The 24043-nt window shown below is 49.0% G+C and overlaps 1 protein-coding gene across 1 annotated transcript in view; it reads left to right on the forward strand.

Moving 5' to 3' along the window:
• Positions 1-24043, forward strand: part of SUSD5 (sushi domain containing 5) — a 54652-nt gene that overhangs the window by 15236 nt on the left and 15373 nt on the right. Inside the window, exons 3-4 of the mRNA XM_086720339.1 lie at positions 532-650; positions 14050-14238. Coding sequence (XP_086576465.1) covers positions 532-650; positions 14050-14238 — 308 coding nt within the window. The remainder of the gene's footprint in view (positions 1-531; positions 651-14049; positions 14239-24043) is intronic.

Consider the following 24043-nt stretch of genomic DNA (forward strand, 5'->3'; position numbering starts at 1 on the left):
GGCAAAGATACATTATGGTTTGTTAAGTAGCATGTACGTAGAACTGAATGATATTAAAACGATAACATACTCAAACTTGTAAGATGCCTACTAAAGCTGTACCCAGAGGAACACGTAAAGCATTTAAATGCTTGTGTTAGAGAAGAGGAAAGGCTAAAAGTTTATAAACTAAGTTACGATCCGTCTTAAGAAATCTGAAAAGGAACAGAAAAACCCCCTCCCAAAGAAAGGAACTAATAAAAAAAAAAAGCAGCATTTTGTGAAATAAACATAGCAAAACAAAACCATACACTAGAAAAGATCAATGAGGTCCTTCCTCTGAAACTTGAATTGGTAACTTTGGCCTCCCTGAAGCGTCACCTGTGTCTTCCTGAGTGTAGACATGTGTTTGGGGAGAGTATTTCCCTACGGATGCTTTCAGCCAGAGATCCTAAATCAGAAAAATGTCTGCTGATTCCGAACCGACAGCAGAAAAGAATTGTTCTTTCCCGTTCTTAGTCCCCCTGACACAGTCTTCTTTGTGTGTTTCAGGACAACCGTGTGCGGCAAGGGGAAGGGTGAGCAGCAAATCATGAGAGCCGTGGACGTGAGAATTGAAAGCAGCCCGGTTCCTGGTGGCAGGTCCAATGCCCTCTGTATGAAGGATGAAGGTCAGTGCCAGAACCCTTGTAAAGGTTCTGGAGGGTGTGCATGGTGGTTGCCATCTGAGGCTGCATTCTCCGGAAGCAGACCTTGCGACGAGAAAGGCTTCCAAAGAAAAGCCAGTAGGGCAGTGGGGCAGTGGGCAGAGAAAGCAGGGGTGCCACACTCAGCAAAGTCCACAGTGGCGGTGAGGTGACGGGTGACTTTGGCTCGGTCCTACAGGAGGTCTCAGGAGACAGTGAAGGTCACCAGTTTCCCTGATCAGGGGTGAGAAGGCAGGGGTAGCCACACCAGTGCACCTGTCAGTCATTGGATAAGGGCTGCTTCAGGGAGATGTAAATCCCCAGGCTCTTCTGGTTTACGATGTGTGCTGGCAAAGGGTTCCAGTAGCCTGAGTGCCACCCTCCGGCAAAGATGCAAAAGTGCCCACCAGGAACCACCATGGAAATGATCAAGGCATCTAGGTGATGCGGGGCAGACCCCTGCAGCATCTGCTACAGTTGCTGATACAGCTTGTCCTTCGGTCTGTCTTCGCAGTGGACAGCACACTAAAAAGGAAAAAAAAATCATTTTTTTCCCCAAAAGGAAATTTACAGGATTTAGGAAACTGCTCCCAGGATGGATGATTCTGCTTCCCTCTGGTAAATCGGCTGAGCAGTGAGAAAACCACACTGGAGTCTCCAGGATAGCATCTCATGTGCACTGAAATCAGTACACCTTCATTATCAGAAACACGTGCTGTTGAGAGGGCGGTGTACGTGCAAACAGGGCAAAAGACAGCTGCTTACTCGTCAGTGCTGGAAATCAGCATACTGCTTGGCTGCACATTGGCCTCATCTGGGAGGTTTTAAGAGGTACTGATTCCTGGGTACCAGCCCTAGACATTCAGATATAAATGTTCTGGGCATTCGGGTTCTTTAAAGCTCTTCAGTGATTTTAACACATCGTCCAGCTTGAGAGCTGCTTTCCTTTTTTTTTTTTTTTTTTAAATTTTTTTTTTTAATCTTTATTTTTGAGAGAAAGAGAGAGAGAGTGAGAGCAGGGGAGGAACAGAGAGAGAGGGAGATGCAGAATCCAAAGCAGGCTCCGGGCTGAGCTGTCAGAACAGAGCCTGATGCGGGGCTCGGACCCACAAACCGTGAGAACCTGAGCCAAAGTCGAACACTTAACCGACTGAGCCACCCAGGCGCCCCGAGAGCTGCTTTCCTAATGCAGAGTGTCCCAAACCGCTCTGATGATGAGAAATACCAAATGGACCTGTTAGGAATACAAACCCTCAGGCTGTATTCTAGAGGCACCAATCCTAATCTCGGAGGAAGGGATCAGAGGAGTTGGGAAGTCAGAGAGCCAGGGGAACCCCAAGGCCCTGGCTGGTGCCCGTTAGATGCTTATCAGTGACAGGTTTCTCTGCTCCTACGGGCTCTTCCTCCAGAAGGGTTTCTTCATTTGCTAATTGCTATGGAAGGGTGTGTTGGGAGAGTCTCCTAGTATCTGCCCAGTTGAGCTAGTGAATGATGTGGCCTTGCTCTGCAGGGCCTGGGGAGAACAATACCCATGGTTTGTTTTTCAAAATCACCTAAGTAAATTAGAATGATCCTTTGAATCCCAAACACAGGCAAAAGCTCAGATCCCTGAGAGAGACAGAACAGAGCCAGAAGAAAGAGAGCATGACTTTCTTCCTTCAGTGAATATGTGGGGCTTCTGAGTCTTTTCTTTCCCTGATAACAAGGGGTGTCAGTTAGCTTCTGCTACGTAACATAACACCCCACAATGTGGTGGCGTTGAACAACTATTTATTGAGTTCACCGCCTTTTTTGGACCAGCGGTTTGTGTTTTGCTGCTGGGCTCAGCTGGGCTCATTCAGGAGTCTACAGTCAGTGGCTGGTTAGGTGGCCTTGCTTCTGGGAGTTGGTGGCTGTTGGCTAGGGCACCAGGGGCCACTGAACCATTGTTCATCATCATCCAACAGGGTAGCCTGGGCTTCCCGCCTCACAGGCCTTCAGACAGGTTGCGTCTATGCAAGTGTAGTGCGTGAAGCCAGAGTTTGGAAACATCGATTCACATCCCGTAGGGCACCAAGCTCAAAGCCGTGATAGCAACTCCAGAATTACTGAGTTTTTGCCAAACCAACACAATGTGCCTTGTGATATACCGCACTCAGAGGAGCACAACTTCAATTCAGGGGTATTCCTGCCAAAAAGGCATAGTTTGACTCTAATCATGAAGAAACATTAGCCAAACTCAAACTGAGAAACAGTCTACAAAATGCCTTTAAAAATGTCTCAGAGGAGCAAGGCAAAGCAACTGTTCTAGATTAAAATAGGCTAAAAAGACTTGACGACAAAATGCAAAATATAATTTGTGAGCCTGGGCCGTATCCTGGACCAGAAGGAAATAGCTATAATTGATAACATCTGAATATGGATTAGGAATTAGATAATCGTTTAGTAACTGTACTGCAATTGTGTAAGAGAATACCCCTGTTCTTGAAATGTGTACCAAGGTTTTAGGGATGAAGAGACATCATACCTACAACATACTCTCAAGTGGTTCAGGAAAGAATTACAGATACAGATATACATACATATATAGATATATATACACAAACATACATATGTTTGTCTCTGTATAAATAGATATCTATATTTATCATGTATCTATTTATCTATCTAGAGAGGGGGAAACGATAAAGCAAATGGGTGAAATGAAAACACCTTGGTAAATCCAGATAAATGGGTTTTTCAGGTTTCGTTTTTTTTAATGTTTATTTCGAGAGAGAGCAAGTGAGAGCAGGGGAGGGACAGAGACAGAGAGAGGAAGAGAGAATCCCAAGCAGGCTCTGTGCTTTCAGCACCAAGCACAACACGGGCCTCGATCTCACCAGCCGTAAGATCATGACCTGAACCCAAGTGAAGAGTTGCACGTGGATGCTTAATGGACTGAGCCATCCGTGCCGTGGCCCCCTGGATAAACAGCTTTGTGGAAATCCTGATTCTTAAAATTTTTCTGGAACGTTAAACTATGTAAAAATAAAAAATTTCCAACAACAAAGAAATGGTCTACGAAGTTCTCCAAAAAACAACAACAATAACAACAACAGGAAAAACAAAAAACACTCTGAATCGTGGGAACCAACATGGGAAGCCAATTCGTGATGGCTGTCAGCCTATGTGAAGGGTGATGTCATTTTAGTAGAGGGAGCACTGTGTGTGCCTCATTAGTGCTCCAGAGTCCTGCCTCCCAGAACACTTTGCCTGAGCCTGGCCTGGCCTCCCCTCACCTCCAGGTCGAGAGGGATAGCCTCATGTGGGGAGGACTGGAGTCTTGGTCCTACAGGCCTGATTTATGAGGAGGCTTCGGGTGGGCCATGAAGGGGACTGAGGAATGCATGCTGAGGGGGTGTTAGGGATGGAGGGCTGCTCTCCCTTGAATATTCTAGAAAAGTAGGATGGATTCTGCCAGAGTCACTCAGAGAGAGCGCCGTCCCTGTTCAGAGCCTCCTTTCGTCCTTTTGAGCCTTGAAACCGCTCCCATGCAGCCCTCGCCCTACTCAGTGGAGCCGTTACTTTTCCTCAGTGGAGCCTTTGTTGACAGCGCAGTCAACGAGGGAAACCTGTGTGCTGAAGGTGTAAGGCCTTAGCAGAAGCCGAGGGGAACGGGCGTCCTTGCGGCTCCTGTGGTGGTGGAGGTGAGGTGTGGTTCAGCATAGGCGCCAGGGCAGTATCCCCTCCTGAGGTTGCCTCTTCCCTGACGATGCTTCACGGCACTTAACTCTGTGCTCCCACTTCTCTTTGGCAAGATGGGAACAACGAAGCGTGTTCACTCCGAAAATGGCAGACGTGGGCCTCATAGAGAGCTCAGAAGGAAAACAGAGCCTGTGGAATATCCTGGCAGCTTCCTTCCTGGGTTTCTTTTTTGAAATAAAGCTCATCATGAATGTAGACTTTTCTTATTTTCCTTCCAGTATTTTTGTTTCACTGACAGTGAGTTTCCAGCCCTCTGGTGATCTCACTTAAACTAATAAGTGAAGTTATTTTTAACCAGCTGGATGCCGATGGCATAAGCGGCCTCCGCGCGGGTTCTCTGGCTTTGCTTCTCTTGGCGGCTCGTCTGTGGGGTCGAGGGCCTGACGTCTGCAGGCGTCACGTCTCTTCTCGCCCCCTCCCTGGTGCACCCCCAAGCTTCCATGAAAGGTATGCCTCTGTCTCCCCCCTGGCCGGGCTGCCCCTTCCTACCAGCCGCCTTACCTGCTCAGCACTGCACACTGCTTCCTCTGCATCCTGGACAATTGCCTGTGTTTCCCCTGAAAACAGAGAAGGGGTTCTTCCCTTCCTTTACGTCATCGAGGAGGGAGCTGGATGCTCACCTCTTTAAGAGCAGTAAGGAATTTTTGAGAGTAGACGGTTCTCTCTGTTTGTTAACATGATTTATTGTCAAATTGGCTTCCATACAACACCCGGTGCTCATCCCAACGGGTGCCCTCCTCAGTGCCCATCACCCACTTTCCCCTCTCCCCCCACCCCCTGCAACCATCAGATTGTTCTCCGTATTCAAGAGTCTCTTGTGGTTTGCCTCCCTCCCTGTCTATAACTATTTTTCCCCCTTCCCCTCCCCCATGGTCTTCTGTTAAGTTTCTCAAGATCCACATATGAGTGCAGACATATGATATCTGTCCTTCTCTGACTTATTTCACTCAGCATAATACCCTCCAGTTCCATCCACGTTGCTGCAAATGGCCTGATTTCATTCTTTCTCTTTGCCAAGTAGTATTCTATTGTATATATAAACCACATCGTCTTTATCCATTCGTCAACTGATGGACATTTAGGCTCTTTCCATAATTTGGCTATTGTTGAAAATGCTGCTATAAACATTGGGGTGCAGGTGCCCCTATGCATCAGCACTCCTGTACCCCCTGGGTAAATTCCTAGCAGTGCTATTGCTGGGTCCTAGGGTAGTTTGTGGGTTCGAGCCCCACATCGGGCTCTGTGCTGACAGCTCAGAGCCTAGATCCTGCTTCGAGTTCTGTGTCTCCCTCTCTCTCTGCCCCTCTCCTGCTCACACTCTGTCTCTGTCTCAAAAATAAACTTTGAAAAAATTAAAAAAAGAAAATGAAAATCATTCACGACAAGTCTGCCTTGAGAGAAGTACTTCATCGTCAGACAGATCTTTTTACCCTGCATTTTTTATTTAGTTCACCAATTTGGGATTCTATGGACCATATATAGGTTTGCATTCTGTCTTTTTCACTCCGTAATGTACATCTTCCCATGACAGTGAATATGCTCCAAAGGATGATTTTTTTAACGGCTATTACAACAGCCTATTATGAGTGTACCCTAAATTAGACATTCTCCTGTTCTCAGACATTTTGGTAGTTGTGTGGTTTTCGTTGTAATAAATAATACCATGATTGAGCATCCTCATACATATATCCCTCTGCCTATCTTTAATTATTTCAGGCTCCTTTTATAACCACGATTTCTCGGGAACTGTGTCAGAAATTGCACTAAGACCTTGTCTACTGCGTGCTGCATTAGACAGGGTCAGCCTCCTGGCAGAGACAATCCCCACCCCCCCACCCCCAACGAGGAGCCTGTTGTTAGTATTTACCAGCACACCACTGGTCAGTTGGAATCAGCAAGCAAACAGAGAGGAATTATGATACAAGTGAAAGGTGTCAACATTTCAAAAGAGAGGGCATTACTTTAAGGAGTCAGAGCAAATGAAACTGTTTAGAAACTAATTCATACACTCATTGAACAGCTCTCTTTAGCTGCCATCCTCTCTCTCTCCTCCCCTTCATGGCCCTAAAATTCCTCTATATTCACCGTCTCTATGATCTCACCTCCCATCGTTTCTTCATCCCTCTGTCCGCTGCTTTCTGGCTTCTGTCCTATCACGTGAGTGCAAGTGCTGTCACCAAGGCTACTGGAGGCTTCCCTATGGACGACTGTGGTGCATTTTGCTTGCTGTCTGCAGCCTTAAGTACTGGGTCATGCCTTCGTCCTTGAAACACGTTTTCCTTTGACTTCCTTTGGGTTGCCTGTGTATCTGCCTGGCTGCAGCGGTGTGACCTCTATGAACTCTTCATTCTCTGCTCACCTCCTGGGACTCTCACCTGGGCCCTCATCTCCCCTAACTCCGCAGTGGCTTCAATTTTCATCCAAATACTCATTTGGGGTCTCCCTAAGCCTAGGGGTCTCCACTAAGCCTCAGATTCCACACACGCAGCTACTTACAGATGCTTCTTTTAGCACCTCGAACGCCACCAGTCCTGCACTGTGCTCATGTCCTTTAACCTCCTTACCCTCTCCCTTGCCCCATCCTCTCCTTTACTCCCACAACTTTTCTGTTGTAAGTTCTCCAAAACCTCCCTACTCAGTATCTCCCGGATTCACCTGGCTCTTGCCATCTGCACGTCACATCGGCCCCTGTCCTGCTCCCTTGGACGTCTCAAATGGCCTCCTCATTGCTCCTTTCAGTTTTCAGATTGTTTCCTCAATCCGTTCTCTACCCTGCAACTGTGCTCCTTCTAAAGTGCCACGGGGATTGTGTTCTTTCCTGCTCTAAACTCTTTAACTGTCCCCCTTTCCCCACTGGACAAATTCCAGACTTCCTACCCGGCTTACAACGGCCTGCCCTAAACTCACACCTGCCTCCGTTGTATTTTAGCCTCCCGTCTCACTCACATATTTCCATTCCTCAAATAATGAGAAAGGCTCAGATATCAAAATACATTTTAAAGCTATAGCAAGCAAAATCATTTGGCACTGTAGAGGGCACAGTAGATAAATCCTCGAAAGCAGAAGGCTGGAAGTACCCAGACAGACCCAATGTGCTTAAGTGTTAGTATATAGTGGGAGTATATCAGTACATAGTGGATGGTGAGACTTCAGATCAGTGGGAGAAGGATGGGTGGAGTATTTGATAGTTAGTGCTAAGTGTTTGGTTAAGAATTTGGGAAGGTGAGACAATGCATTGTTGTACTGATGTAAGGAAATCTCTTATAGGTTGATAAGGTAAAGACCGAAATACAGAAATACTTTTAAGAAATACAGTTGGTCAATAAATATTCAACTCTTTTTACCAATTTAAACATATGCATGTTTGTATAAGAAATCACTTTTTTGGTTCATGAAATTGTCCAAGTTTATGAAAATGATAGTCCCCAGGGTGCTGAGGACAAACAGGCAAGATTATACACCACTGAGGGGTGTAGATTCTTAAAACACTCATATTCAACTTGGCATAACCTGTCAGAAGCTTTAAAAATGTGTATGCCCTTTCAAAAAATTCATACACCATTTCATCCATCAATTCTGCTTTGAACATTTTATTCTAAGGAATGAGCTTGGATAAGTACAAAAGTATGTTACAAAGATATTAATTACTTAGTAGGGAAAATTGGAAACAAAGTTAATGTTTAACAGTGGGGGAGTCCACTCTGATAAATCCATTACAAATGGATTAATATATAGTCATTTACAAGTAAATTCCAATGATTCAATTATCTGTTGGTAGGGAAAATACCACAATATAATGTTAAATGAATAAGCTACAGAACAAAACAGTTATATCACAGTGTGGCAAGATACTGTGTGTGTGCAAAACTCAAAACAAAACCCATGTTAACAATGGTTATCATTGGTGAAATTCGAAGAGAATTTTAATTTTTCCTGTGGCATTTTTTCCCTGTGATTTTTTTCAGGTTTTCTGGCTTGTATAAGAAATACCCATATGGATAATTTTTAAATTTTTTATCATGAAAACTTTCAAACAAACAAAAACAGGAAGAATAGTATCACCAGTCCCCATGTGCCCATCACCCAGCTTCAGTAGGCAATATTTTGCCAACTTGATTTCATCTATTTTCTCCAGTGTTTTTCTCCCATCGAGATATTTTAATTTTTTTTAATGTTTTTATTTATCTTTGAGACAGAGAGAGACAGAGCATGAGCAGGGGAGGGGCAGAGAGAGAGGGAGACACAGAATCTGAAGCAGGCTCCAGGCTCTGAGCTGTCAGCACAGAGCCCGACGCGGGGCTCGAACCCACGGACCGTGAGATCATGACCTGAGCCGAAGTCGGACACTCAACCAACTGAGCCACCCAGGCGCCCCCTATTGAGATATTTTAAAACAAATGCCAGACATGATATCATTTCATTCTAGAACTTTTGAAAATTATTTTTAGGAGGGGAAACTCCAGAACTGGTTTCTTGTAGATTCCATGTGACAGTAATTGATTTAAATTTATTGATTGACACAAGATTTAACTGCGTATGAGCTTTCCCACACCTTGCAAATACTGTAATACTTCTAGGGTAGAAAGTCTGCAAATTGGAAACCACTCCCCTAAAAGGTACAGATCCTTGTCAAATGCAGTTTCCCTTGGGAGAGGTTGTGAGAAATTTTCACCCATTTATACCTCATGCTGAATAAATTACAGACTTTCTGGAGGGGAGGTATTTTTTAAATTAACTTATTTCATGGAGGTATGATTTATATCAGCAAAATGCACAGATCTTAAGTTTGATGAGTTTTGACAAATGTATACACCTGCGTAACCAACACCCAGTTGTGATACAGAACATTTCCTTTACCCCAGAAAGTTCCCCGGAGCCCTTTTCCAAAACTCCTCTGCCTGTCCTCATCCCAGCAGAGCCAAGGCAATCTCTGTTCTGATTCCCGTCGCCATATATTAGTTTAGCCCGTTTTGGGGGGTAGGTTTTTATCTAGAGCAGTAGTTCTCCAAGAACAGTCCCTGGACCAAATAGTACTAACATCACCTGGGAACCTGTTACAAATGCAAATTCTTGGGCCCTAACCATGACCTTCTGCCGAGTTAGAAACTCAGAGTAGTGTGTGTGTGTGTGTGCATGTGAGAGAGAGAGAGAGAGAGTGTGTGTGCATGTGAAAGAGAGAGAGAGAGAGAGAGTGTGTGTGTGTGTGTGTGTGTGCACTACCAGCCTTCAGGTGATTCTGGTCATGTTCAAGTTTGAAGAGCTTGGGGACTAAGAACAAAATTGGACAGAATGGGGAGGGCAGTGCTGGTTGTGTATGGGGTGAGTAGGGTGGGACGGAACGGGGTAGGTTAGCCCAGAAGACAGCTGCCTCACGTAGCTTAGAAACACCAAAAGGAAGGAGGAAAGGCTGAGCATTTGTATCAGAATTTCTACATTTTGGTTTTGCAAAGTAATAATGAGGGTCTGTAGGCTTCAAGTTTCGCAAAAGAGAAGCATCAAGTTTTATATGAGTTCTAAACCTGTGGAAACTGGTTTTCACAAGCTGTGATTGGCAAATGAGTCGTTTATTTTATAATACGATTTTATAGACAAGATCTTCTATAAAATCTCTTTTCTTGGAAGGGAAACTAATAGAAATTGCCCTTTATGTTGCAATTGCTGAAATCCAGCTTGAGGGTCTGAGAAATCCACCAACCGCAGTCCCTACCTGCGGAATGATGGAGAAGTAGAAATAAAGGCTGCCCAAATGGAAGTTTCCCTGAAGAGAAGAGGACCCAGGTATATAGCCAGCTGCTTCCCCGAGCTCCCTCGGGAGGTTCAAGATGGGAAGGCTAATGAAAAGAAATGATTCAAGTTGTGCCTGGACGTGGGTGGTGCTTTTGACATGTGCTTGGTTGTGTTAGCACACGGAACTGTTGTCCTGGAGTTTCTGAAATTACACCACCAAGAAGCCGTGTGTTTCCTGTCTTGAGCATTTGCGGGAAATTCAGAAATACACGGTGTGTGTATGCAGACCCTCAGCAGCACGATTGCAGTTTTCCCGAGACACATTCCAGCCTGTGCCACTCTGCAAATTAACTCTGAGGGAGAAGATCCCGCGAATCTGGCAGGCTGCGAATTTGGCCTGAAGCGCCCCTTTGTCGACTCTGGGAACAGTGACTCTGCCCCTGGATTTTCCTTCCAAGGAGTTGGTGTCGTGTCCCACAGATAGCACCGTGTGAGACCGATGGGATTTACCGGTCCTTTGATAGTGAGTGTTGGACCAAGAGCCTCCGGTTTCCAGGACTAGATCCTGGGAAGAGGAGAGAAAGTTGGCACATCCAGCACGAGTCCTGGCCGGCCGAGGATGGTGGAGAGAGCGAGGGAGGCTGTAGCCCCTGAGGTGCTAGCTGGAATTCGGGCCCGCCTGCTTGACTGAGGCTTGGTCCGTTCTTCCCAGGATGCCCTGCTCAGACCCAGTGAACCCAGGGTTGACGCTTCTCTGCTCGGCTGGGGGGACCCCTGGATTTGTGGCAAGTTTCAGATGGCCTACTTGCCCCACCCGTGAAGCAAACACTTGAGCTCCTGGGCTTCACAGTCAAGGCAATTTGGGTTAAAATGCAGTACTCTGCGCCAGCTTCCCGAAGTACAACCACCCCATTTTTCATTCAAAACCTCCTGTGTGAAAGAACATGCATGGCAACGACTCTCTTTGAGAAAGTGCTACCAAAATTACAAGCTGACAGGCTAATCAGGGTGGCTTCAGGCACAAGTCCTATTTTCTGTTTTCATCTTTTTCTTTTTTTTAGCATGTCTTCTTTTAAGCAATATGCTTCTTAGGTAATTTGACTGAAAGGCTTTCCTTTCCAACATAAAACTAGAAGAAATTCAAATTAAAAATTATTTCCCTTCTTTGAACACGAAAAACAAGCATCACCACATCCCTTTGACACAGCAATTCCGCTTCTAGAAGTTTATCCTAATAAAACATGTGCCGAAATGAGCTGGTCATTTTGTAGCATTGTTTTTGAAAACGTGAGGGGCGCCTGGGTGGCTCAGTAGGTGAAGCGTCCAACTCTTGGTTTCGGCTCAGGTCATGATCTCATGGTTTGTGGGTTTGAGCCCCAGGTTGGGCTCTACACGGACAGTGCAGAGCCTGCTTGGGATTCTCTCTCTTCCTCTCTCTCTTTCCCTGCCTTGCTTCTCTAAATAAATAAACAAACAAACAAACAAATAAATAAATAAACTTAAAATTTTTTTGAAAACACTGAAAAGTTGGAATCAAAATGTCTGTAATGATTAAATAATTTGCTATGGTATAGCCTTTCAAAAGATTGGGGTAATTTAAAGTGCTAATGTGGAAAGAGCTCTAAAACGTTAGGGAAAAAATAGGCTTCTAGTTTACAGCCCTGCACGTAAGGAAAGAAGTTGAACCAATAGTTAATAACCTCACCAAACAGAGAGCACCAGACCCAGATGAGTTCGCAGAAGATTCTACCAAACATTTAAGGAAGAAATAATACCAATTACTAAGACAACCTCTTCCAGAAGTTAGAAGCAGAGCGAATGCTTTCTAACAGATTCTATGAGATCAGCATTACCCTATTACCAAAATGAGACAGAGTCATGACAAGAAGGTAAATCCACAGACCAATAGCTAATGAACATAAATGCAAAAATCCTCCACAAAACTTAGGCAGTTTGAATCTAACAACCTATAAGAAAGAATTATACACCATAACCAAGTGGGATTCATTCCAGGTACGCAAGACTGGTGCAACATTCAAAAATCAATTAATATAACCCATGACATCAACGAGCTAAAGAAGAAAACGCATGTGACCATATTGATAGATGCAGAAAAGCATTTGACAAAATCAATGCCCTTTCAAGATATGATTTAGCAAACTAGGAACAGAGGAGAACTTCTTCAACTGCATAAAGAACATCTATGAAAACCCTACAGATAACCTCATACTTAATGGTGGGAAATTTGAAGCCGGACAGCTTAGTGGGAACACGAAGTTATTTTGTGTACTTTGAAGGGAATTTATTGTGTCTGTCCCTACATGAGAGGACTGGGTAGGTGAAGGGCTTCGGATCGCAGCAGGAGTGGCCCTGCCCACCTCGGGGGTGGAGTCTGACCTGTGTCTCAAGCCCCAGCTCTGTAACCATTAATCTCTTCTTCAGCTAAGAGTTCATTCCACACAATTGGACTCCGTGTCGGGATCTGTCCCACAGACCTCTGAACCCAAGGGTCTCACATGAGCCGGACCCCAGGGCTCCCACTGATGCGGAGGCAGGAAAGCTCGGAGGCAGGAAAGCCTCTTCTCACCTTCAGGGCTCCGTCGCTGGCTGAAGTCTTGGGTTTTTCATAAGCAATTTGCAAGTTTTAATACAAACCAGCCTACATTCATGGCTAACAGGCTCACTTCCAGTAAAAAAAAAAAAAAAATATATATATATATATATATATATATGCACCAGTAAAAACATTCTCAGAGGACATTTAGAACAAGGGTTTAAAAGGAAACCTGGGCCTCATTCCCCAAAAGTGACTCTCGGGACCAGCCTGAGGGCAAAGCCCTGGAAGAGGTTCCAGGGAATGGGGGAGGGGGGGCTCTTCTTCATCTTTAGAGGCAAGCGTGGGGCTCCCCCACAGAGGGACCGGAATGTAAACTGTGGGCTTCCAGTGAAAGTGGCATGACAGTGTGGGTTCAGAGTTTGTAACAAGTGTGCCCCCCGTGGTGTCGGATGTGGATAATAGGGGACACTGTGCCTGTACGGGCTCAGGGGACACATAGGAACCCTCTGTACTTTCCACTGTACTTTGCTGTAAACCTAAAACTGCTCCAGAAAACAGCTATCGGTAATACATATGCTAGAAACTTAGGTTAAAACCACACACAAAACTATACCTATCTGTGTCTACAGACACGTGTACACATGTTGGTATGTATCCATACCTATATCTGTGCTTCTTTGCATACGCCAAGCTGGTGACGGGGTCGCCATCAGAGGCTGGGGGAAGGGAGGGGCACCTTCGGCTGTACCGTCTGGTCTGTAGCCTTTTAGCTTTTGAACCAAGAGCATCTATCTGTTCGCTTTCGTTAGTAAGGCGGAAAGGAGCTTTGCTGCTAGACCTTGGCTTCTGGGTCTTCCCTGCGAGGAGACATTGGTGGGCCATGTTGCCTGGCAATTTCAAGATACAAAGTTGTAGCACTTTGTAGCACATTTATTCACTCAAGTTTTTTTAAGTTTATTTAATTTTGAAAGAGAGAGCGCGCGCGCGCTCATGTGAGAGAGAGTGAGCGCACATGCGAATGCAAGAGTGGGGGGAGCCGGAGAGGGGCAGAGAGAGAGAGAGAGGGAGAGAGAGAACCCCAAGCTGGCTCCACACTGTCCACACAGGGCCCCACGTGGGGCTCGAACCCCTGAACTGTGAGCTTGTGACCTGAGCTGAAGCCTAGGGCCAGACGCTTACCCGACCGAGCCACCCAGGTGCCCCATTGGTGCCAGGCATCCGGCCAGGCTCTGGGGGCGCCAGGGTGAAGGCGAAGTGGGCCCTGTGACCCCAGTTCAGGGTGCAGGCAGCACCCGGGAGGGGGAGAGCCGATTGTTCGTTCAGGTTTGTTTTCTCCCGGTAGTTGGGGAAGGCTGACTGCCGCCTCCTTTTCTTCAGACAAGCCGTGTGGAGACCCGCCCTCGTTCCCACACACCGTCCTGCAGGGCCGCACGGGCTTGGAGACCGGGGATGAGCTGCTGTACGTGTGCGCCCCGGGCCCCGCCACCGGCCGCCGTGGATCGGCCTTCACCTTGCTGTGTAACAGCTGTGGGGAGTGGTACGGCCTGGTGCAGGCCTGCGGGAAAGGTAAGCCCCCCCACCCCACCCCGGGCTGGGCCCCCTCCGGGCGCCCACACACCGTGAGCAGGGCCTCGCCCCTTCTGCTGGCAGCTTGGGGTGGCCTCTTCTCCACAAAGGTACCTTTGAAAGAGGCTTTCAGACCTCCCCACCCTCCCGCCGAGTTCTGGACCTGCCCACGTCTGCACTTGACCTTAGGTTAACTTTCTAACTTATTTCCCTGGAAATCTGATCAAGATGCCGAACCAAGGAACGGTGCTTGTGGTAAAGAGGAGCCCTGATTGTAACCCCGGGCCGGAGGGCGGTCATGAACACAGGACGCAAGCTGGGCTTCCCCGAGTGTGGGGGGTCTCGCGACTGGGCTTAACCTTTGTGAGGACCTTGAGGGCTTCGCTAAGGGTTGTGACAGGAGCTCGTGACTCTTGTGGGGCCCGGGGCTCATCCACCGGGGCGGGTCCACAGCCTCACATGCAAGCCCTGCTTCTTTGCCCCTGAGCCGTCCTGGGGCTGTCGTGGGGGCGGAGGGTGACGCCGGGAGGATATTCCAAGACAGCTGTGTGGTCTGGCCCCACCGACGACAGCTGCCCGCCTCTGTCCTGGCACCTCGTTCTGTCCCCGGGGCTGCAGCCTGGGGCAGATATTTAGTTGAGACTAACGATTCCGGGTGGACATCAGACACCAGAAACCTGATCTGATTCCCCCAGGTGTCCCCACTCCATTATTGTTGTAAACCTGAGGGTCTCAGGCTTCTGCACCCACCCCCCACCACCCTGGGGGATTCTCCCTGTAGCAGAAATCACTGTCCCCAGCCACAGCCTGGCCTCCCTCCTCGTGACCTGGGCGTATGGCTTCTTGCCGGACTGTGAATTGTTCCCTGACCTCAGGAGGCTCCTCTCACCCCAAGGCTCCTTTGGGGGCCACTTCCTGACCACCCCTCCCCCCCCCGTGACATCTGGGTACCAAGCGGAGGTTGGCTCCACAGAGGGGAATGAGTCCAGAAGCACAATGGTAATGCATTTACTGGGCAGTCTGTCCCTAGAACGTCCCACAGATCCCACGGGGGAACCACGAGGAGACTAGGGTGATGTCCTGTCTATGAGATGCATCCGTGCTGTGGCCCGAGCTGTGGTTCGTTGTCTGTGCTGCTGTCTGCGAAAGGTGAACACAGCAGCACTGTCCCTGCGGTCTGCCGGCGGACCTTTGGCCTGTTGTCATTTGCAAGCTGTACCGCCATGATTGTTCTCATCTGGGTCGTCTGGGTCACACGCGAGCGTCTCCCTGCTGGTTCCTGGGAGTGGAATTGCCTTCCGGGGGTTAGCGGTGTCAGTGGATACTGCTGCAGAATTTTCTAGAGTATTCTGACCAGTTCACTCTCTGGACTAGCTATGTCTAAGAGTCCTCATTGTTCAGCCTCCTCACCAACCTTCAGGACTGTGACATTTTTTTTTTTAAGCATTTTTTTTTTAATTTTTTTTTCAACGTTTATTTATTTTTTGGGGGACAGAGAGAGACAGAGCATGAACGGGGGAGGGGCAGAGAGAGAGGGAGACACAGAATCGGAAACAGGCTCCAGGCTCTGAGCCATCCGCCCAGAGCCCGACGCGGGGCTCGAACCCACGGACCGTGAGATCGTGACCTGGCTGAAGTCGGACGCTTAACCGACTGCGCCACCCAGACGCCCCAGGACTGTGACATTTTTACCTTTGCCAACCTAGGGACTGCTCTGCGGTCACTTGCTTGTAGTATTTATTTCTCTGGTTGAGCACTTACCGCATGTTCAGCAGGCATTAGCATTTCCTCTGTAAAATGCCTATCCAAGCCTTTCTGCCCATTTTTTCTAATTGATTCAAATTATTTACGTCATGTAGGATTTCTCTCTTACATAAAACTGTCTTGTAAGTTTTTTTTTTAATGTTTATTTATTCTTGACAGAGAGAGTGTGAGTGGGGAAGGGTCAGAGAGAGAGGGAGACACAGAATCGGAAGCAGGCTCCAGGCCCCGAGCTGTCAGCACAGAGCCCGACGCAGGGCTCGAACCCACGAATGGCGAGATCGTGACCCGAGCTGAAGTCGGACGCTCAACTGACGGACTGAGCCACACAGGGGCCCCACATAAAACTTTCTTAAGTGTGTTGCAAACTATTTCTCTCATTCCGTGGCTTATCTTTTTCCTCTTGGAGTATCTTGTAACGAATGGGATCGTTTAAAATTCCCTATTTCACTGCTTCTCAAACTCTCTGTGCACCATTGAAAATTCTTTTCTAGGGGCGCCTGGGTGGCGCAGTCGGTTAAGCGTCCGACTTCAGCCAGGTCAGGATCTCGCGGTCCGTGGGTTTGAGCCCCGCGTCGGGCTCTGGGCTGATGGCTCAGAGCCTGGAGCCTGTTTCCGATTCTGTGTCTCCCTCTCTCTCTGCCCCTCCCCCGTTCATGCTCTGTCTCTCTCTGTCCCCAAAATAAATAAACGTTGAAAAAAAAAAATTAAAAAAAAAAAAGAAAATTCTTTTCTAGTATTGGCAGACTGATGCTTTAGCACAAAGTATAGTGAAAGCCAATTAATATAAAGCTAACCTAAAGCCCCAAATACAATACTGGTTTGTTTTTTTATAAATAGACATAAAATCCCCCTGCCAAATTGTTATGAAAGCTTCTAAAAACGTGCGCTCCAGGTATCTACTCGCCTTGTTGCAGACTAGTAACAAGAAATTGCAGACTAGTAACAAAAAGCACTGTGGGGGTGATCTTTCAGCACCTGACTCATCGTGGCGACTTTGCTGTTGTTTGGTGGCAGGCGGGAGCCTCCCTGCCGGTTCTGATCATTCACCTGCTGGAGGAAACCAGGCCTGAGGCCCCGGCTTCCTGGTTGTAGACTGCGGCACCCCAGAGTAGAGCCCCCCCCCCCCCCCCCCAGACTGTTCCCAGAGCGGAGCGGGCGTCATTTCTGGTGAGGCTCCGGCCTTGGAGCCTGACCGGCTCGGGAGCCACGCCCACCCGCCCCCGGGGCTGGGCTGTTTACCGGGCTCCAGGGGAGTGAGAACTAAATGCAGGTTTTGTGTGTCTGCTGCCGTGTTTATTTTCGCACAGCAAGGCAGACTGGTTAGAGCTTTCAGCTGTGGGGCGGGAATTCTGGTTTCTATCCCTGGCTGAGTAGACAGACTCTTACAGTTTTCGTTGCCCTGTAGATTTAACGTTCAAACTAGCCGTGTCGTTATAGGGGGCGTGTGTGTGTGTGTGTGTGTGTGTGTGTGTGTGTGTGTGTGTGTTACGAGAATATCCTCACCAGGGATTCCACTCCCTTTGGCACATGGAGGTTTATAGTGAACGTCCATCTTTTGGTGAGAGAACTGCTTCAAGTTGGGGAAAGGTCATCTTGGGAGAGGGGCCGCTCGGGGGCTGGACCCCGGCGGGTTTGGAAAACGGCTCTGCCTGCTCTGGGCTGTGTGTGCACGTGAGCAAGCCTGTCCCAGCACTGCAGGGAACTCTACGAACCCGGTGCCTCAAGGGAGTCCCAAGCAGCAGACGGAAGGGGAAGCTGGAAACCGGGTGAAATTTTGGAGGCCGTGTGAGTTTCCAGACGGCAGAAGCGCTCAAGATGCGAGAGGCCGCAGAGAGCAAGTAATGAAAGCTGAAGCGGGTGCCTTAGCGTCGCAGCACAAGGAGGCTCGGGTGCCCTCGTGTTCTCAGTGTGAACGTGGGGAGCGCGACGCTCCTGGGCCATGTTGCCGCGAGCACAGGAGTGAGGCGGGGTGAGGAAGAGGTGGGGGCAGACGAGTCATCCTAAAAGCTCTGCTGCTGCCACTGCTCACGACCAGAACGAGGCAGAGACACAGGGCAGGGCCGGGGGAGGATCGGGGGACCAGAGAGACTGTGAGGGTTTATTTTGTTTGCGTGCTCACTTTGTCATTTTAAGGCGGGAGAAGCTTCAGTCTGTGTAAATGACGCTGGAAAAGCTCGGAAGGGGAGGGGAGACTGAACTGTTTTCTTGACTTCCCCGAGTCTTAATTCGCTCATAGGAAAACACGGACACCCGCATGGGGTTCCTGCCGCTGCACCACTTAGAGCAGGACCTGGGAGATGAATGGAATCTCACGGAATGTTCTCTCCCCCTTCACCTTCATGCTGATCCAAGAGAGCACTCAGGCCCCCTCCCTTACGGGATCTGAGGGGCTTTGCGCGTGACTCTGGCTCCCTGCCCGCTTCCTTGTATGTTATTGACTCTAGCCCCTATTCCACCGAGTAACCAAAGGCATCCTGGGACTTACAACTGTCTGTTCCTTGTGAGAAGCTAGTCTTTGCCAGCAGGTGTCTCGGGTTCTGGAGAGCGGAGGTCGCACTTAAAACAGCCTGGGGTGGGGTGCCTGGGTGGCGCAGTCGGTTAAGCATCCGACTTCAGCCAGGTCACGGAGTTCGAGCCCCGCGTCGGGCTCCGGGCTGATGGCTCGGAGCCTGGAGCCTGTTTCCGATTCTGTGTCTCCCTCTCTCTCTGCCCCTCCCCCGTTCATGCTCTGTCTCTCTCTGTCCCAAAAATAAATAAACGTTGAAAAAAAAAAAAAAACAGCCTGGGGCTCTGACGAGTTTGCTGTCTGACATTCTGGAGGCTTAGGAGGTCAAGGCTACAGGGAAGGCTATTCCATTCAAAGCTGGCCTTGTATAGACACCTGAAAACTGGCGGGATGTCTTGGGTCACATTGTCTACACATAGAGCCTGTGCAGATGCGTGTGATTTATCAACGGAGGAAAGTGGGCAGGGAGGCAGGAGAGGTGAGGGGCGGATCGATGTGACCCCGGCAGCCCTCTCCCTTTGCCTGACCTCACGAACTGTGCCACAGGGTCGGTCCCACTGGAAGCGAGGAGGCCAGCTCCGAGTTCCTCTGTATCCATCCGGCCTTGGCTGCTGGGCCGGGTGACGTGCTGTGTGGGGGGCACCGAGGCCGGTTCTCATTCCACCGAGGGCAGCTGTCCAGAGAAGGGCCTGTCTGTGAACCATTAGCTGCCAGCGCTCACAGCAGCCGGGGGATGGGTGCACCGGCCTGGGAAAGGGGACGTGGCTGGGGACATCAACAGCCCCCACGACTGCAGCGGAGAACGTAGCTGTTTATTAAGCCATCAGTGGTTTTGGTTTTGCTTGAGATCCGTTAACAGGGTGGGGACTGGCTGGAAAAGCGTGTGTCACGATGAGCGAGGATGAACCCACAGGGGCATGTACACCCGGGGGGGGGGGGGGTGGGCAGGACGTGCCTCGCTCGCCTGCTGCCCGGGGTTGTGCGTTCACTGCAGGTAAGGTCGAGCCTCAGTGGCGGCAGTGAGGTCTCTCGCTTAAGCACCGTGACTTCGTCCTTGACCGTGAACTTACAGGGGCGAGGGCTGACTCAACTGCCGCCTTGCCTCCCGTGAGCCGGTGTCTCTCCAGCTTCGGTTCCTAGAGACCAGGTCTGGATCTGGCCATTCAGCTTGCTGTTCTCCTGTCCAAAGCCACGCATCTTCTTGGTTCCTGTTCCCAGCTGGGCAGCAGGAAATACCTGTCATACCTCTCTGATGTCCTCAGTGTCTAACCGGTCGTGGCCCTAATTACCGAGAAATCCTGAGGCTTTGGCCCCTGAGTGTGTATGCAGCAGGCTTCCACGCTGGGGTTGCTTTTCCATGGGCGTCTTCTGATGCCAAGTCCACAGTCACCTTCAAGGCTGTGTTTTGTCTCTGGTCGTCTGTATTCTGAAAACCATCAGGCCTCCCAGCCCCCCAAGAGGCCACCCCCGGCCACACGAGCCCAGTGATGGTGCCCACACAGTCTCACTTGTGTCTTTCCCTTGGCATGCTGCCCCTCCCCTACTCGCTGTCCTGGCCTCACATTGCCTTCCACACCTCCGTTCTCCCCTGACTTTAGCACTCAGGGGTCCTGTGGCCCCCGCCCTGGGCTCCAGGCCAGGCCGTTTATCCCGTCTTTGTGGTCGGGGTGGGAGAGGACAGCTACTGCAAAGTAGCATAGGGCAGATGACCCGGAAGTGAAAGACTCAGAGACTCTCCCTCTGTCAGTTGCCCCTTGTTGGCCCTTTCAAACTTGCCCGGACAAAAGGCATCACCAAGTGTTAAGACAGGCTCAGAAAATCCTTTAAGACTTTCCACTCTTAGGGGCGCCTGGGTGGCTCAGTCGGTTGAGCATCCGACTTCAGTTCAGGTCATGATCTCACGGTCTGTGGGTTCAAGCCCCACATCAGGCTCTGTGCTGACAGCTCAGAGCCTGGAGCCTGCTTCGGATTCTATGTCTCCCTCTCTCTCTGCTCCTTCCCTGTTCATGCTCTGTCTCTCCCTCTCTCTCAAAAATAAATAAACATTAAAAAAATTAAAAAAAAAAAAGACTTTCCACCCCAAGCTCCTTGGGATATGTTTACGCTTTGTGGTCTGGAATATCAGGAAAGTGAGTGACACCCATTTTGACCTCACCCCACCCACCCCACCTCCTCTGAGTCCAACAACAAATAGCTTCTCTCCTTCCCTTCCCTGGCCCGCCACAGCTGTGGAAACAAGACGTTCCCCACGTAGCACTCATAAAACCCAACGCTCGCTCTGGGCCGTCTCTGTCTTTTTTGTCTTTTTTGTTTTTGCTCCTTTTTTCCCAGCAACTCGGTTGAGGTCCAGCTGGCATCCAATAAACTGTGCCCACCCGAGCTACGAAAGCCTCTGACTTGTCACAGGTTTCCGCACCCATGGCACCACGACCACCCACGACAGCGAACGTTTCCGTGAGAGGAGTCTTACACATCTTACGTTGCTGAATCCGCAGAAATCTGAGGGTAGAAGTGGTTAGCGCCAATTAACAGATGGGAAAACTGAGGCACGCAAAAGGTCAGCGACTCCTCTGTGTCACGCAGCCAGAAAGCAGCAGAGCCAGGATGTGAAGGCAGGCAGGTCTCCTTCCAACACCTGTCTGGTCTTTGGGCTTCCTCCACAGGCCTCTGAAGCTCAGGGAGCAAGAGAAACAGGGGGGCGCCGGGCCCTGCGCACTGGCTCTTCTCCCGCCATGTTCCTTGGCTCTTTTATCGCCTTTCGAAAGCCTTCCTTTTGTTTTCTTAAACTAACTCCTTTCTGTTTGTCTCCGTTTTTTGGATTTCACTTCCTTCCTAGAATGAAGCCGGAGTCTGCAGCTGAATTTAGAATATCCTTGTCAATATTGCCATATTTGTTCAGAAGTTCATTGAACCAGTGGTTATTTCTGGCTTGTCTGGTTGTCTTTTTCGGAATTACTATTTTTAACGACCGTGTAGCCAAGACGAGAGAGAAAAAGAAGGAATGTGTGGGCTTCTGGAAATGCAACGACTTGAAAAGAGGTGGAGAGCAGCAGGCCCGGGGCGAGCCTCCGAGTTCTGGGCTGTGACCCCGTGCACTTCAGGGTAGATGCAGGCAGGACACAAGCAAGCCTTCTCCTTCTTTCTACTCCTGGGTTCTCTGGCTCTTCCAGTTTCCTAAAGCAACAGTGAAATGTAAACACCCGGGGAATGATCTGGCTTTTTCCGGTGAAGTTTACATTTTCCGGACTTTCTGGTCCACTCAGGGGACCCCAGGTTGTATTAGCACAGGTTTGAGGGGGAGCGTGGGAGACGGGAGAGGGCAAGGAGGATGGCTGCATCCTTGATGATTGAGGAGAGTGTAGACACAGGAAAGCAGAGGGGACGTGAGCGAACGAGCCACTCAACAGGCACGGCACTGGACTTTCCCAGCTTAAAGGCAGAACCTAATTTTTGGTTGAAATGCAATGAATAACAAACTTTACTCTTACTCATGAGGAGAAAAGCAGGCTTGGGATACTTTCCCAGGGGTAGCCTCTTGGTAAACGGTCAGTGCCCTTGTCTTCACTTGAGGTTCGGGAGAACTGTGACATGGTGAAAACCTGTTTCTGAGCCGGGACCTTGACCTCAGAACCTAGGGAGACAGGGAACACTTGGTTCAAGGCCCCAGGCTGCTGCCCAGGGATGCTCTAGGCTCAGGGGCTCTGGAAGCGGACCCTTCACACACACACACTGCTCACACTGACCATAAGGGCCCAGGCCAGGGGAGGCCCGCTCACGGCCACAGTGGACTGGCCTTTCCCAAACCCTCAGCTCTACCATTGTACATTAGGCCACTGTTGCCTGCAGGACGAGGGGTGGGGGAAGAAAACACGACTCATGTACTGCCCACACTCTGGGTGCCTTTTGACTTCATGGCATATTTAAGCTCGTGGGGTGGGTTATACGGGAGAGGGAATTTAGCAGCCGTCGATCATGCCCAGTACTGGAACTAAGAGGTCCTTTACTATTCTTTGCTGCCATCAAGAATCAGATAATGACATTTGATGGACTTCTGGGCTGAATCGAGCTTCATCAAAAGGGTTTCTACCACTCACGAATTCACCTCTTAACTCACTCATTTGTTTATTCAACAAATGTTTATGGAGTGCCATGCACCACGCTGTGTGCAGGGTACACAAAGGCAAAGTTCCTTGTCCTCAGAGGCCCCAGGCCGGGAGGGGCCGGCCGGACCTACTGTGCAGTGAGACCAGGGAGGTGTGCCCAGCGCACAGATCGAGACTGCTCCCATAGTTTCCATGTGTAACCGTGATTCCCAAATGAGACCGTTTGGGGTTTAAGTCTCAAGCACCAGCAAGGTATGCATTGGAGCTACCCAGCGTCCATAAGGATGAGAAGGGTCTCCAAGCTATCCTTAGCCAGTCCCCATTCATAAATACCTCTCACTTTGCCAACGAGAGCCCATTTCTAATACGTATCGTGGTCGTTACCAGGCCACTAATTTTACCAGTGGTCATTTCAGATATTCAGGACACTAATTAGCATTGCCGTGGCTTTGAGCAAGGCACAGGTAATAGAAGTGCTTGTCGTAGGCACACATCTAGAGGGCGAGTGTCCCGATGAGAATGCTAATTGTCCGCCCCTGGACTGTGAATTCTTTTTCTTTTCTTTTTTTTTAATGTTCCTATTTATTTTTGAGACAGAGAGAGACAGAGCATGAGCAGGGGAGGGGCAGAGAGAGGGGGAGACACAGAATCGGAAACAGGCTCCAGGCTCTGAGCCATCAGCCCAGAGCCCGACGTGGGGCTCGAACTCACGGACCGCGAGATCGTGACCTGAGCTGAAGTCGGACGCTCAACTGACTGAGCCGCCCAGGTGGCCCTGGACTGTGACTTCTTAATTGGAATGTCAGCAGCAGCTGGTTTACAGCTTAATGTAAGTGACACATGCATAAGGTCACACAGTATTTTCTTGAAATCTTTTCAAAGTACAAACATCCTAAGAAGAATGAATGCCTACTGTAGTTGTCCATTAACGATGTGTAACATTGTTGAATTGCTCCCAACGTCACCTTCCAGCCATTGCCTTCCTAAGACTTCCATGACCAGGAACTATGTTTTCCCTGTTTAAACTTTATTTCTGTGGAAGCATAAAGGATGCCCTCTTGTGTATGGCTTCTTTTGTCCAACATGTGTCTGGGAGGCACATCTGTGCTGTTCGATGAAGCTACAGTTCGTTCTTTTTCTTTGTTGTGGAATATTCCATTCTACCGTCGATGAACATTTTTGTTGTCTCAGGTGTGAGAACTCCGGGAGCCCCAGATCCTCACCAATAGTTGGTATTGTCCGTCTTCTTAATTGTTAGCATTCCGATGTGTAGGTCGTACTGTCACTTAATTTTAATTCCCCCTATTATTAATGGTGTTGAGCGCCTTATCATATGTTTATTGGCCATTTGAATAACTCATTTCTGAAGTGCCTATCCATTTCTGTCACTCATTTTTCTACTGGGTTGTCCATTTGTTTCATATTGATGTGT

This window comes from Puma concolor, chromosome C2, assembly GCF_028749965.1.
Source record: "Puma concolor isolate L17-30 chromosome C2, mPumCon1.1.hap2, whole genome shotgun sequence".
Lineage (NCBI taxonomy): Eukaryota > Metazoa > Chordata > Mammalia > Carnivora > Felidae > Puma > Puma concolor.